The sequence below is a fragment of the Tachyglossus aculeatus genome (genome assembly GCF_015852505.1).
Source record: "Tachyglossus aculeatus isolate mTacAcu1 chromosome 12 unlocalized genomic scaffold, mTacAcu1.pri SUPER_6_unloc_1, whole genome shotgun sequence".
Taxonomy (NCBI): Eukaryota; Metazoa; Chordata; class Mammalia; order Monotremata; family Tachyglossidae; genus Tachyglossus; species Tachyglossus aculeatus.
The window spans coordinates 4,497,171-4,513,852 of NW_024044828.1; the positions used below are offsets into that span (position 1 = coordinate 4,497,171).

Sequence of the window (16,682 nt, forward strand, 5' to 3'; positions counted from 1 at the left end):
TGACTTTGGTGACTTTCAGTTGTTTTTTTTCTTTTAAAGGTATTTGTTAAGTGCTTTCTATGTGACAGGCACTGTACTAAACATTGAGGTAGATACAAGATAATCTGGATTGACACAGTCCCTGTCCCACATAGGACTCACAGGCTTAATCCACATTTCACAGATGAGGTAATTGAGGCACAGAGAAGTGAAGTGACTTGCTCATGGTCACACAGCAGACAAGTGGTGGAGTTGAGATTAGAACCCAGGTCCTCTGACTCCCAGGCACACGTTTTATCCACAAGACCATGCTGCCTCTCAGTTTTTGAACCATTACCGAGTCTGATTTTGCAGAAGTTTAAATGAAAGCACTGTTCCCTTGGAGTTAACAGTTGAGGTGGACTGCCTACTTGTAGAGTCTGTAGTCTTTGAGGGATTTGTTCATGATATTCCTAGAAAATGTTGCCCTGGATCTTTGAAGGAATTTTATCCTCCGATATACGTAAATGAGTTTGAAAATGAGGAATAGTAGGAGAGATCCTGTGAGCATATGAAATCCAGCACACCCGTTCAAAATGCTGTAGGACATTAATTTTGGATTAAAAATTTACAGAATGATTATTTGTCAACCTAAACGGTAAATATTGCTTGACATTTATTACACATTCACAGCATTTTAGATACTCTACTGGATGTGTAACTTGTTGGCTAATGAAGCTGGTCATTGTTTTGAATAATTAAGTATAAGGGGTGCTGTTGTCTTTAAGTCATTTAATACGAGCATTAAATTTCTTCATGGCTTAAACTGTTCTCTAAGTGATTACTCAACTGTTTGTCTTCTCTGGTAACAGTCTCTTGAAGCAGCCAGAGTTTGTCTAAAAATCAAACCACAACTTAACTCTTAAATATAGGCTGTCAACGTTCCCTATAATCTGAAAAATATTACCTAGAAAAGCCAAGAGCTCATGCCTTCCTCCCAGGGATTAGTCAGTCAAAAGAGATTTCATACATTTGGTCCAATGCCAGTAATAATAAAGATGGTATTTGTTAAATGCTTACTACGTGCCAGGCACTGTACTAAGCACTGGAGTGATTACAAGCAAATCAGCAAAACAAGAATTCCTGGGAGCCATGCCTGGGAGAATCAAGCATAATGTGCGTTAAAGCTTGCTATAATTACTCAATTCTGACAACATGAAGAATGAAACCTCTCAAATATTTAGGTTTAAAGTTCCTTGGACATATCCTTAACAGGAGTTCTGTACCCTTGAGATTCAGGTTTTACCAACTGATGATGAATGTTGAATTTGCAGGTGAATGGACTTTCCCAAGTCTAATCGAGGCAGAATAGTCTTATAAGTACGTCCTTTGCCCTATAAATAGAATCATCTGATAATCCTGTTGTCAGGATTATAAAAGAAAAACATGCAAGCATGTTTCTTGCCAACTGACTTATTAGACTGACCTCAGCCTTCAGTGCAGCAACAGAAGAGAAAATAGTTTTGTTTGAAATATTCATTCATTCAGTCATACTTATTGAGCACTTACTGTGTGCAAATCACTGTACTAAGCACCTGGGAGAGTACAATACAATTACAAACAGACACAGTCCCTTCCCATAAGGAGCTATATGTGACTGCTTCATGAATTGTCAACACCCTTGCGAGACAGGGGTAGTACAGTCTGGTTTATCTTCGGAGAGATTAGGCTTTTGACACCAGATCATAGTTTGTTGAGTGCCAGGACTAGAATGAAAGTCGATTTTCCCAGATCTCAATTCAGTGAGATATGTTACCTCCTTCCACTGCACTAGACTGGAGTCATTTTCCCTAGGGTGTCGGTGGGGAATTCAGACTTCACTGCTGTGGAGAAAGTTGGACAGCATGAGATCTCTTTAGGGCTTTAGTTTTTCATTCATTCAATCATATGTAATGAGTGCATACTGTGTGCAAAACACTGTACTGAGTACTTGGGAGAGTACAATATAGCAACAGACACATTCCTGCCCACAACGAGGTCGCTGTCCGGAGGGGGAAGACAGACATTAAAATAAATAAATAAATTACAGATATATTTAGCTATATACATATGTGCTGTTGGGATGGCAGGGAGGATGGATGAAGGAGCAAGTAAGAGTGGCGCAGAAAGGAGTGGGTGAAGAGAGAAGGGCTTAGTCAGGAAAAGCTTCTTGGAGGAGGTGTGCCTTCGATAAAGCTTTGAAGTGGGGGACAGCAATTATCTCTCTGATAGGAGGAGGGAACACATTCCTGGACAGAGGTAGGATGTGGGCAAGTGGTCGATGGTGAGATAGAGAAGCAGCGTGGTTCAGTGGAAAGAGCATGGGCTTTGGATTCAGAGGTCATGGGTTCAAATCCCAGCTCTGCCAATTGTCAGCTGTGTGACTTTGGGCAAGTCACTTAACTTCTCTGTGCCTCAGTTACCTCATCTGAAAAATGAGGATTAAGACTGTGAGCCCCCTGTGGGACAACCTGATCACCTTGTAACCTCCCCAGCGCTTAGAACCGTGCCTTGCACACAGTAAGCACTTAATAAATGCCATCATTATTATTGTTATAGATGAGATTGAGTTGCAGTGAGAAGGTTAGCATTAGAGGAACGAAGTGTGGGGATGGGATTGTAGTAGGAGAATAGCAAGTTAAGGTAGGAGGGGGGCTAGGTGATTACATGCTTTAAAGCCAATGGTGAGAATGGGCAACCACTAAAGTTTCTTGAGTAGTGGGGAAGCATGGTCCGGACGTTTTTGAGGTTTTCTCTAGAGCTTAGTTCCATTGCCACTGTAGTCTGTTTGACAGTCTCCCAAAGAGTCAACTGTCCTTCCTAATATGATTTCCTATTTTCTTATCTATCGTGGCATAAATAGCAGAATTCTGTGACAGCATTAAACTCTGTGTTGCCAATAGAGATTTTTGTTTGTGTATGTTTAGCTTCCCTGGTGCAAGCTGATACTTTATCTTGTCTTTATTTAGAACTATCTCAGTCCATAACATCCAGCCAATTCAGTGGAGTGGCTTATCAAGCAATCAGTAATATTTATTAAGTACCTATCTCTCCACGGACTTCTCACTCACATCCTGCCTCTGGCCTGGAATGCCCTCCCTCCTCATATTAGACAGATAATTGCTCTCCCCCACTTTAAAGTCTTGTTTATGGCACATCTCCTCCAAGAAGCTTTCCCTGAATAAGCCCTTCTCTTCTCTTCTCCCATTCCCTTCTGTATTTGCCTTGACTGCCCTCCCTTGCCCTCCCTCATTATCAATCGTATTTATTGAGCGCTTACTGTGTGCAGAGCACTGTACTAAGCGCTTGGGAAGTACAAATTGGCAACATATAGAGACAGTCCCTACCCAACAGTGGGCTTACAGTCTAAAAGATGAGGTAACTGGGGCACAGAGAAGTGAAGTGACTGTTATTAGAAGGTCAGGGGTTCTAATACAGGTCCACTGCTTGTCTTCTCTATGGCCTTGGGGAAGTTACTTCACTTTTCTGTGCCTCAGCTACCTCATCTTAAAATGGGGATGAAGACTGTGAGCCCAGTGCGGGACAGGGAGTGTTTGTCCTATGCAATTTGCTTATATTCATTCAGTCATATTTATTGAGCGCATACTGTGTGCAGAACACTGTAATAATATAATGATGGTATTTGTTAAGCGCTTACTAGATTAAAAGCACTGTTCTAAGTGCTGGAAAGTGCTTGGAAAGTACAATTCAGCAACAAAGAGAGACAATCCCTGCCCACAGCGGGCTCAGTCTAGAAGATGGGCTTGTCTACCCCAGTGCTCAGTAGAGTGCCAGGCACATAGTAAGCACTTAACAAATACGATAATAATAATAACACACTCTCCTTCCAGCCCACCATCAGTAATCCAGAACCGGGGTTGAATTCAGCTCTAGTTTGGAACTGGAGGGGACTCTGGGGGTAGCAGCAGCATGAATAATAATAATAATAATGGTATTTGTTAAGTGCTTAGTACGTGCCAGGCACTGTACTGAGCACTGGGGTGAATACAAGCAAATCAAGTTGGACATAGTCCCTGTCCCATGTGTGGTTCACAGCCTGAATCCCCATTTTACAGATGAGGTAACTGAGGCCTAGAGAAACGAGTTGGGGTGGAGGTCGTGGAAGGAGTTGTGGTTGTCCAGCCCCATTGTGTGTGCTCTCCTTGCTCAGCAGCAGTGCCAGCAGCTCTGCCTCTGATTTTATTCCACCCCGAGGCCCTGGGTGATATGCCTACCATCTTTAGTGGCTGACTGAACTGATCTTCCCGTCCCCTCCCAATAACACCCTCCTCTTTTCCTAAAATCAATCAATCAATCAATCGTATTTATTGAGCGCTTACTGTGTGCAGAGCACTGTACTAAGCGCTTGCATGCTCATCCCCGGGATAGGTGGGGCGGTGGCAGCAGGATGCGAGGTAGGGGAGGATGCTGAAGTTGGTTAGCTTTTGTTTTTTACTCCCATCGTCTAAGCACCCCCCCGCCCCGAAAAAGCCCACCTCTTCCAATAATCCTTCCCCGATTAAGTCATAACATCTTAGTCTCGCAGTTCAGCAGCTGAATGTTCAAATTGCACGTGGGGAATAAAGCTCATGCTGTCATCAACTAACTCAAAGAAAAGACCTTAATTTGTCATGATATTCTCTTTTCAGATTGGGGCGTATGATCAGCAAATATGGGAAAAATCTGTAGAGCAAAGAGAAATCAAGGTAATTTAAAAGTTATATTTTGGTTTATACCCTGGAATGATTCATATGTTTAAAATAATAGTGGCAAACCACAGTTTTGTTTAGTACCACCCAAGGAAGTTTTCAGTATGAAAATGTTATTTTTCACTTGCATCCTAAAATTTAAATTGAAAGTTCACTTTTAAAGACACATTGCATTTTCACGCTTCTCTAACTTTGATCCTTTGACGGGAGCTTTGTATTCCACTATCTTCCATGTTTCCTCTGTGAATTCGAATGTTGGCTTTCTATCAGCTTTCTTGTTTTGTGGATTTTTCTACTTTCACTTAGTCACTTTATCCTTCCAGTTTGCTTTTCCTCCTTTCTGATGCTGTCATTGTTCTGTACAGTTTGTTAGCCTGGTAAGTATTTCCGGGTTTCCTTCCCGAGTGACCTACCACAGAATCTGCTGTGCCCGTTTGGGATTTTGTGTGGCTAACTGAATGCAACTGATACTAAATCATATCTAGAAGGTTAGTCACCGCTATTAAAATTGAGAGTCATTAGATATTGGCCAGAGAGCCAGCCTCTTGTTCACAGATGACAAGGTGACTTTATAAGCACGTTGCGGACAGGGAGCGTGTCTGCCCACTCTGTCGTATTGAATTCTCCCAGGCGCTTAGTACAGTGCTCTGCACATAGCAAGCACTCAGTAAATACCATTGATTAGTAACATGAACCCTGGATCCCTGCTTTCTGCACTGTCTCGATTGTGCTAGCGAGTTGGTGCAGTGCCATGAGAGTTTCTTCTTCCCTGTCCCTCATGCTTCTGCTAGAACACAGAGTGCTGAGAGCAAGTTGGTGGGCAGGAATTCAGTGTATTGCAAAGTGCACACGAAGCCTTTTTTTACGTCCAAGGGACGTCAGTCGAGTGCCGATGATGCTGTGACTCAGAAGGGTGTTGCTGTGGGGGCCGCTGTAGTTTTTGCACATATGGTAGTCTTCTGTTTGTCAGGATTTCTGCCAAACCTCTTAATAAGTAGTCATCGCTTCTCTTGAGGGTTGGTATATCATGGAAGGCTCTACATTCATTTGTCATCTTTTAATTCTTACTGATTTCAGTGGTGATAGAGAATGGAGTAGTATGAATGTTTGAGTGTAAGTACGCTTCTTTTTTTCCCCATGGTATTTGTTAAGCTCTTACTGTGCGTCAAGCACTTTTCTAAGCACTGGGGTAGGTACGAGTTTTATCAGGGTAGACACGGTCCCTGTCTCACATGGGGCTCATATTCCACATGGGCAGGGAATGTGTCTGCTAATTTTGCTGATAGAATTCTGTCTTACATGCCCTGCTGTATTGTACTCCCCCAAGCGCTTAGTGCAGTTCTCTTAACACAGTAAGCACCCAATAAACTCCATTGATCGATTGAGATTATATGGTTTAGGATACAGGGAAATTATTTGGGGAAGGCTTATTTATTTTTATGGTATTTAAGGGCTTAGTATGTGTCGAACACTGTTTTAAGCACTGCGGTAGGTACAGGTTAATTAGGTTGGACACAGTCCCTGTCCCACATGGGACTCCCAGAAGAGGCTGGATTTTAGGAGGGCTTTGAATGTGCAGAAAGCTGCAGTCCTTCTGATTTGGGGAAAATGACAGTGTGAGTGAGGGGATTGAGGCAGAAGAGATGGGAGTGGGATTCAGCTAGAAGGTTGGTGCAGGAGAAACAGAGTTGAGAATAGCAAGGGAAGAGAGCAGATAGGTAAGGCGAAGCAGGGCGATGGAGAGCATTGAAGCCAATTGTAGAGAGATTTTGTCTGATGCGAAGAGACCCAGAAACCAGGATTGGATTTTAAGGAGAGGAGAGATGTGGGCCAAGCAGCCATCTAGGCAGCGGAGACTGGAGTGGGGAGAGGCTGGAGGCTGGGACATCAGTGAGGAGGCTGATGCAACAGTAAGTCCAAAACGTCAACCACGTGGTAGAGGAAGGGACAGATCCATGAGATGTTGGTGAACAAGGTGAAGGTGAAAGGAAACTGGAAGCCTGAATGGCCTGGAGGGACAGGTAATAAATACCTGCCACCTCCAACATTCTGGGCAGCAGATCAAGACTTGTAGCAACCGGCTATATATTGCCTCTGCCCAGAACAAGGGATGCCTGTTCTGTCGGCACCAAGTATAAGGGACCATGGGACAGGTGAGCGTCCAGCTGTGTGCTCATGGGGCGGAAGCTAGGTACTTTGCCACATGTGAGTAATGCATAAGTAAATTCCTCCTGAGTGGAAAGTGTTCGTGGGTGGGAGCAAAGTGCTTTGCCACGAGCGAGTGAAACATCAGCATATTCCTCCCAAGAGGGAAGTGTTCGTAGACTGCAAGGCACCAAACGAAAATAAGTATATTACTAAAAGGGAAGTTCAATTCACCACATGTGAATAAACAAAATAATCAATGTACTCGTCCCGAAAGAGAAGTTCAGTTCTCCACATGGAATCAGTTTTGCATGGCTCAGCCTTTCCGGTCTCTCACCCTTGCTGAGCTGATCCTCGGACCCTACTCCTCACGATGGGTGATGGATGTTTGAGAACAGCCAGTGGGATTTGTCACTTGAGGAGAACGCTGCAGTTGCTGACTTCTGGACCAGGGAGGGTGGTGGGGATGTTGACTGAGATGGAAAAGTTAGGTGAAAGAGTGGGTCTAGGGGAAAGATGAGGGATTCTCTTTAAGAATGAAACAATCTTAGAGGCATACCGGTAGAGAGTGTTCTGTTTTAGAATGACCTAAAAGGGAAAGGTTCTGTTTTAGGACTTAATACTTTCATGTGCACATTTCACTAAGGTTAAATGACAAGAGTTACTCTCTTCCTTTAAATAATTGGCATTTTTAAAGTCCATAGTGAGGCACCGCAGTCCCACAGATTGGCGCTAGCAACCCCTTGGACATATGAGAGGATGGCAAATCAGAGGTTGGCATGTAATGAGTTGCTAGAGGGAAATGGGAAAACAATCTTTTTTGTTGTTGTTGTTGTTGTTGTTTTGTGTGGTATTTGCTAACCTCTTACTATGTGCCAGATACTATACTTAGCACTGGGGTAGGTAAACTAATCAGATTGGACACAGCCATGTCCCACATTGAGCTCACAGTCTAAAGGGAGGGAGACCTGGTGTTGAATTCCCATTTTACAAATAAGGCAACTGAGGCAGAGAGAAGTAAAGTGACTTGCCTATGGTCCCAGAGTAGGTTAGTGGCAGAGCTGAGGTTAGAACCCAGCCTCTGCTCTTTCCATTGGACCACACTGCTTCTCACTCATCTTCCCAACCTTTTATAACCCAGTCCCTCCTCCACCATATACCCGCCTCAATTCATCATCCGCTCTCTAGAGCTTCCCCAATTGAAAGCCTCTTAAATGGAACCTTCATGTCATAAAAGAAGACTAAACAGGATTTCCTTTGTTAAACTGTTCATTATGGCTGTCTTTGCTGATAGAAAAAAAAAACCCTGCAGGAAATCCAGATAAAGGAACAGAAATATTCCCTAAATTTAAAAGGCTCCTTGCTTAGCAAATTCACCTTTAAATATTTAATCTTTGGGATTAAGATAAGAGGGGTACATTTTACAGCTTATTCGATAACTCTTTTGTACTATTTATAGAGGCTCTGCTCTTACATAAACCACTAGAAGTAATGGAGTCGAGAAAAGAACAGACTTATAGTTCTTATGAATTGACTGGAGATTTTCTCAAGCATTTATATTATGTTCCTAAATTTCTGTTCTCGATTTTCCGGTAGTTACTAATAATACTTTCACTTTTTTTGTGTGTAAGAGGTACTGTTCTAAGAGCTGGGGTAGATACAAGCTAATCATATTGGATGTCTTAAACTCCATTTTACAGATGAGGTGACTGAGGCACAGAGAAGTGAAGTGACTTGTCCAGATTCACACAGTAGACTAAAGGCAAATTGGGATTAGAACCCAGTTCCTTCTGACTCTCAGGCTGTTGCTCTACCCAATTGGTCACACTGCATCTGCTTGTATATTATGTATGTCTTTTTTAGCATTCTTTTGATGAGTACCAACAGCACAGCTGTTTTATAAAATACAGGGCACATTGCTACAGTCTGTATTTTCCAGTTTAATTTGTCATTTTAAAATGAAATTAGATTGTATATATCCCCTTAGCCTCATAAGTATGATTTTTTTTTAGTAGTCACTAATTACCAAAATTGGAATTTTATGTTGAGCCATCAATGAAATGATTTCCCTTGATCATGCACTCTGTTGATTAGTGGCCTTTATTTCAACCAATGGATCGTATTAAATGAGTATTTACTGTATATAGAGCACTATACTAAGTGCCTGGGAGAATATAATACAAGAGTTGGTAGACTTGTTCCCTGTCCACAGAGAACTTACAGTCTAGAGGAGGAGCTTATATGCTGGTGAATTTTTATTAGCAAAATGGACAAATTTCTTGAATAATTTTTTTTTTTTTGAGCCAGAATAGAAAAGTTTAACATCTGGTTTTTTTTTCAGGATGAGTGGACTACCAATAGGTATTGGAACAAAAGAGACAGGTTGAAAAACATGTTTAGACTGAGAAGATGGAGTTGCGTGTATTGTCGTCCCTGTGTGATATGTATCATAAATAGTTGTAATTCTCGGACTTCATTCAGATGATTATATCCCATTTATAAGAGTAGTCAAGATTGTTTTAGAAGGGAAGGCCTGTAGTATGAACAAAATAATGTGGCTTCCAATTGATAACTGTAATATTATAATAATATAATATAACATATAATATAATATATAAGTAATAATTATAATGTAATATTGCAAATAATAATTATTTGGTATTTAAGCGCTTACTGTGTGCCAAGCACTGTACTAAGCACGAAGGTAGGTACAAGGTAATCAGTTCCTATGTGGGGCTCACATCCTAAGTAAGAGGGAGCACAGGTATTGAGTCCCCATTTTGCAGCTGAGGGAACTTAGGCACTGAGAAGTTAAGTGACTTGCCCATGGTCCCACAGCAAACAAGTGTGGAGTCAGGATTAGAACCCAGGTCTTCTGACTCCCAAGCCCACACTCTTTCCACTAGGCCATTCTGCTTCCCCAAGGACTTCGTACATTTCTGTGCATGCAGTAAGTGCTCAAAAAATACCATTGATTGATAATGAACCTTGTCCAAAGTTATTTTATTATGGAGAACTCTGAAACGCTAGCTAGATTTAATGTCCCATTTATATGCATTCATAAGAGAAGCAGCATGGCTCAGTGGAAAGAGCACGGGCTTGGGAGCCAGAGGTCACTTGTCAGCTGTGTGACTTTGGGCAAGTCACTTAATTTCTCTGGGCCTCAGTTACCTCATCTGTAAAAGGGGGATTAAGACTTTGAGCCCCACATGCGACAACCCTGATCACCTTGGATCCTCCCCCCACGCTTAGAACAGTGCTTCACACATAGTAAGCGCTTAACAAATGCCATCATCATTATTATTATAATTATATATACCCACAAATGAATTTATATCATGCTTTCATATTTGGAAGTGTTGCTTCTGAAGTTGAATTTTGTGTGTGTGGGTGTGGCTGAAAAGACTGCATGACTTGCCCTTTGAACTTGCTCTGAGCTTGCATTTGCTTCTCTCAGCCCCTGGCACCGTTTTGAATTGTTTCATAATCTCTCAGCAGTGTTGGTTCAAAAAGCGCCACACCCTTCCCAATTGCGTGACACTATATTCACACTACTTGGGGGCAGCGGGGGTGCCTGCCCCAGGAACTTGAAGGTTCTTGTAGGCGTATGGAGAGGAGGAGAGGAATCTTTATTCCCAGAGCACGTAGATGGGTCATATCACAAGGAAAATGAGTCCAGCGCCATTCAAAAAGTACCTACCTGGGGCAGGAACTGGGAGCATTTGAATTGGGAATGCCCCGTCCTCCCAGTGCACATGCTCTAGTCTAGAAGTACAAACCCAGGAACACCTGCATCTTTAGTATCCTGCTCCCTCCCTCGTAGGTTCTCTTTCCTCCCTGGAGAGGGGCCCTGACCCAGAACCGTTGAACCGTGGCCAAAGAGGACGAGGAGGGATCACACCTATGTTCACGAGGCTAAACACTTTTTACAAAGCTCACTCATTTAATTACCGCCAAAATTAAATTCACGTGTATTAAAATTCGGATTTTCAAATGAGATTTACAGAAATGATGCTTGAAGAGAACGCTTCTCCTCTACTATTGTTTCAACTTGAATTTTCATATATTTTCCAGGGATTAAGGAACAAACCAAAGAAAACTGCACATGTGAAGCCAGACCTTATAGATGTTGATCTTGTAAGAGGTGAGTCGTAAACTGACGGACACAGAATTGGACAGAGATGGATTTGGAACTGGGGCAGAGTTGGAAACTCTGTGGGCGTTGACCTGTGGGAAGTGCTTAGTGAATACTATAAATACTAATAGTTTGCTTATTGGTCCCCGCTCTGTAGTCCATACCTGTAGATGTGAAACTGAAATCTAGCAATAAGTGGGCTTATTTTTCCAACTCCATTTAAAAACTTGATTGAAAAGGCTACACATTATGCAAGATTTTCACTGGAGTGCCAAGAATCGACCACTAAACTTTCATTAAGAACTCGTATAGTATTTTATCCCAAAATCTCTGATCCAAAAACGGATAAGTAAAATTATCAGAATTGTGGCTACTCAAATAATTCATCATATTAAAAAAAAAAACGCCTCAAGGAACAAATCCTTTAGCCAGACATGCTCAGATTATCTGGGAGGTTTCTCCTTTCTTCCCTTTTTCAGTTATTTTTGAATTTCTGGAATAAACAAAAAAACTCTCTAATTTTATAGTACAAAACAGCATTTGTGAGATTGGCTAAAGTGAACATCTAAATATAGCCAATTTAACTTTTTGTTCTGTTTTAAGGGTAGGAGAAAAGGTCTTCTGTAAATTTTAAAATAGAATTCCATTAAGCAGTGTGCTTTTAGTTGAATAATGTGTGTGGAAAAAATTCATGTTATATTGAATGCGCTAAGGTTATTGCTCTATCTAAATAGGAACAATGTGATTTCTTTTTTACTTGCCAACTAACCTCCCATCTCCTTCTAATATTGAGCCTGTCTTTTCTAAATGCCACTTAATTATACTGAATCTGATCCTGTCCCCTGAGAAGAAGCAGAAACTCCTGATTATTGACCTTAGGGCATTCCATCAGCTTTCTGATCCCTGTTTATCGTCTCTTTTTCTCACTACACAACATCTGGCAGGGTTCATTCCTCTGGAAGTCAACCAACTCACTGTGCTTTCCTATCACCAACCTCTTCCTCACTTTTTCCGCAATCAGGCAATGAATCAAAGGTATTTATTGAGTGCTTACTATGTGCAGAGCACTGTACTAAGTGTTTGGGAGAGTACCTGACTGACTACTGCCTTCCCCATCTTTAACAGCCTCCTGAAATCTTCTCTCTCCCAGGAGACCCTCCCTGATTAAACTCTCATCTCCGTACGTTATATTCCCCCATCCCTCAACTCCCACATATTACCTGAGCACTTGGACACTCACAGTCCCTAAAACACAGATGTTACATATCTTTGTACTCTTTTATTTTCCAGTCTCTGTAAATAGTTTTCGATGGGAGAGTTCAGATCAATTAATTGATTTTTTGGGGGGCTCTTTACAGGATCTGCATTTGCTAAAGCGAAACCTGAAAGTCCTTGGACCTCTCTGACCCGAAAAGGAATTGTTCGAGTTGTGTTCTTCCCATTTTTCTTCAGGTGGTGGTTACAAGTCACCTCGAAGGTCATCTTTTTCTGGCTACTTGTCCTGTACCTCCTTCAAGGTAGGAGCAAATGAGCAATAAACTATAAACTGGTATTATTGTTTTACTGCTTATGGAAATAGGAAGCATCTCATAATATTCCAGGCATGCTTTCAGTTTTCTGAAACACATGTAGATATATCAAAGAGAGTTATTTTTAAAGGATTCCCCAAATTCTTTGCTTTATATGATCAGCTTCTGGAAAATCTTATCTATTTAGGTAAATGCATTTTGATTTCCTGGATGTAATGGGGCTGTAATAATAATAATGATAATAGTAATAATAGTAACAATGGTATTTGTTAAGCACATACTATATGCCATTTCTCCTGTAAGGGAAATTTGGGAAGAGTCAGGACTAAAGTGGAGAGAGGATTGTCTAAAGTTTCTCCTTTTACCTCTAATCTGCTTTTATGGATGTAGGACAAATGTGTTTCATACAGTGAGTCCTGCTTACTTTAAAGGTTATCCACCTCTCCCTTTGGAGATCACTTAGCATGTTTCAGCTAAATTCCAAATATAAGTTAAGGTAATTGGGGGAAGGTTATTGGCTTTTGAGGGCTTTGTCTATGGCATGACAGAGTCTGGGCTTTCTGACATTCAGGCCGTCCCTAACAATCTCTTGGTTACTGAGACAAATGAGCACCCTGGGTTTGTCAGATGTCCTTTTTATGGTTTGAGTTTTTTCTAAGGAGTGTGTGATTTTTTTTAATGTTTTAAAGAGGCACCATAGACTTGGAATTCAGACTAAAAATTTCAAAAGTTTGCTTATGCTAGGTTGCCCACGGGTCCAAGATACGAAGCAGCATGCTTAGTGGAAAGAGCATAGGCCTGGGAATCAGATGACGTGGTTTCTAATCCCAGCTGTGCCAATTGCTTGCTATGTGACCTTGGGCAAGTCACTTAACTTTTCTGTGCCTCAGTTTCCTCAACTGTAAAATGGAGATGAAATACCTGTCCTGCCTCCTGCTTAGACTGTGAGCCTTATGTGGGGCAAAGACTGTGTCTGACCTAATTAACTTTTACCTACCCCAGCGCTTAGAACACTGTTTAACACATAGTAAGCACTTTACACTTACCAGGGGGGAAAAAATGAAATATTATCTGAGCAGCTAAATTTACCGTGAGTTTTGTAACTTGGGTAGATTTGTACAGTAGTCTAAACTTGGAAGAGCTTGAGAAATATTCTTCCTGGAATGAGGCAACCAGCAAATTTAAACTCATTTGAAACTGTTGATCAGTCAGTCTTCCTTCCAAACTGGTGATCATTTATCAGCGCTATCATAATTCTTCTTTATTAATATCATTATTGTCATCAAATATTAAATGTCCTTGGATGCATGCTTGTTTTAGATAGTCTTTTTTATGAAGCACTTAGAACAAGTGTGCACATGAAGACACTTACTATTTGTTTCAATTCTTCACATGCAGTTTACATTCTAGCTGTCATAAAGAGTGTGGTGTTTTGTGTTATACAATATGGCCAGTGGTTACTGTGTCCCTTCAATTCTCAAAATGCTCTTTGGGCTTTCTCAACTTTTATTGCTAAAGCATATCAGAGTAGCCTGGCCACAGATTGTGGCCAAAATTGTGAATGTCCTGGTAGAAGCCTTTTCTCAGTGAGAAAAGGATTGCTAGAGATAGGTCTTGGACCATGACCTGAATATCAGTAAACCCAGGGTCTGCCATGCCAGAGAAGCAGCATGGCCTAATGGATAGAGCACATACCTGGGAGTCAGAAGAACCTGGGTTCTAATCCCAACACAGCCACTTGTTTGCCGTGTGACTGTGGGCAAGGCATTTAACTTCTCTGGGCCTCAGTTACCTAATCTGTAAAATGGGGATGAAGACCGTGAGCCCCATGTGGAACAAGGCCAGTGTCCAACCTGATCAGCTCATATCTTCCACAGTGCTTAGTACAGTGCCTGGCACACAGTAAGCACTTAACACATACCTTTTTTTTAAAAAAAAAGGCTGGGAATATCACTGACAAACCTCTCAAAAACCAGTAACCTTCTCCCAGTTCTCTAAAGTTGTATTTGGAACTTAGAATCATGCCAAGGCATCTCAGTTTGATGACCATTTAAGCACTTTGAACCAGGATTGGAGGAAAAAGAATATCGATTAAAAAAATTCTTGGGTTCAACAACAGCTGACTCTGAGAATGGTAAAGAATGATTATTTTTGGTCTGTGTGTGTTTGTGTTTGGGATGAACCAAGTCATCAGTTTTAGTTCTCTCTACGCCTTTCTGAACACTTCCTGGTTAAAATTACTACTATTAAAGTCTATAGCTAGAATCACTCCCAAGGTGCCACTGTAACAGCTAAAATGTAGCCTAAGGGTAGCCTTACCTAAAGAGCCCTAGAAAGAGCCCTGGTCTGAAAATCAGGAAATGGGTTTTGGTCACAGTTGTTCTCCTCGCTAGGAGATTTCGTAGTGTGGTGCTTGTTAAATACTCATATTGTGCCAGGCAATGTTCTAAGTGGTGGAGTAGGTACAAGTTAATCAGGTCAGATCCTGTCCCTGATCCACATAGGGCTCACGGTCTGCCTGAGGGAGGTGGGTTTAATCTTCATTTTACAGAGGAGGTAACTGATGCAGAAAGAAGTGAAGTGACTTGCCCAAGGTTGCACAGCAGACAAGTGGTGGAGCTGGGGTTGGAACCCAGGTCCTTTGACTCCCAGACAGTCTTTTAGACTGTGAGCCCACTGTTGGGTAGGGACTGTCTCTATATGTTGCCAACTTGTACTTCCCAAGCGCTTAGTACAGTGCGCTGCACAAAGTAAGTGCTCAATTAATACGATTGATGATGATGATGATGTTCTTTCCACTATACCATGCTGCTTCCCCATTCACCTTCATGTCCGACTTCCCCCACCTGTAAAATGAGGATAATAATCCTCCGTCCCATCCTCAGCTCTTTGGAATGAAAACACCATAGAAACAGGACCAACTTCAGATGGTGGATGAGATAGTTGCCTCAGGGGGACTCCAGTTGGGAGAGGGAAGTTGTGAAGTTAGGATTGGTAGCCATCTGGGCAGCAGGAGAGGCATAAGACTCTTGTAAAACTAGGAACAACCTTGCACAATCAGACTCTCCATTCATTCATTCAATCAGATGTGTTGAGCGCCTACCGTGTGCAGAGCATGCATTATTGTCTGTATTCACACCCTCAGTGTTACTTCTGGAATACCATATTTATTTGCACAATCACCTCCACCATATAGTTTCACCCCAGTTTTTGAAGAAGAAATAAAAGATCATTTATGATACCATATCATTATAAGCACTAATAGCCATGTGTCTCCAGGGGAGGAGGAAAGAGCAAAAGGGTGAGAAGGGCCCAAAGCATGATAGGATCCTTAATTGATTCAGATTTCAGGGGCCAGAATTAGAACAGGAGGGTGAAAACATGGACAATAAAGGAGGGGTCAGAGTGCCTGTTGTATGCAGCGCTTGAAGGAGTGCAGTAGAAGTAAGAGCAGCAGTTTCAAATGCCATTTTACCTTCATCTTCCTCCCCCACCCCCATTATGCTCCTTTTTATCTCCTGCTCACCACTTCAGTGGTATTTATTAAGCACAGATTCTAACTTCCTAATCAATCAATCGTGTTTAGTGAGCGCTTACTGTGTGCAGAGCACCATACTAAGCGCTTGGGAAGTACAAGTTGGCAACATATAGAGACGGTCCCTACCCAACAGTGGTCTCACAGTCTAGAAGGACAAGACTGTTCTTCTAATCCCATTCCTATCTGAGGGTTGCAAAAATTATGCAACAAAATCAGGCGCTATTCAAGTAGATGTGGTAACTTGGACTAAGAGAACAGTTAAGGGTTTGTGGGTCACAGAACTTAATTTGTAAGGAGATTCTGGGCCTCAAGCATTTAAGCCATTTTTCATTTTGAATTTGAACTGGCATTTTGACTTTGAACTGGCAGCATCATTTTCAGTATTATCAGTACAGAAGTATTTCTGGGGCTATGAGTTGCCAAGTCCAGAGGTGCTAGGATTAAACTCTGCCAAGATCCGCTATGAATTAAGCACTGGTTGTACCTTGCTAGAGCTTATTTTCAGTAGATGAAATCCAACTCTTTAGAGATGAGTGAAATTTCTCCGAGGTGGCCTAAATCTGAACCTGACCAATTGCATGCATGTGTTATATTTTGAGCCAGGTGGTAGCTCTGAATTAACTAGAATT

The 16,682-nt window shown here is 41.7% G+C and overlaps 1 protein-coding gene across 3 annotated transcripts in view; it reads left to right on the forward strand.

Annotated features, from left to right (window-relative positions):
* The window catches only part of PHTF2 (putative homeodomain transcription factor 2), a 120,178-nt gene that overhangs the window by 47,683 nt on the left and 55,813 nt on the right, over positions 1–16,682 (forward strand). For all 3 annotated transcript variants that reach the window (XM_038741263.1, XM_038741261.1, XM_038741264.1), the window contains exons 3-5: positions 4,647–4,703; positions 10,926–10,995; positions 12,345–12,503. In XM_038741263.1, the coding sequence (XP_038597191.1) occupies positions 4,647–4,703; positions 10,926–10,995; positions 12,345–12,503 (286 nt within the window). The remainder of the gene's footprint in view (positions 1–4,646; positions 4,704–10,925; positions 10,996–12,344; positions 12,504–16,682) is intronic.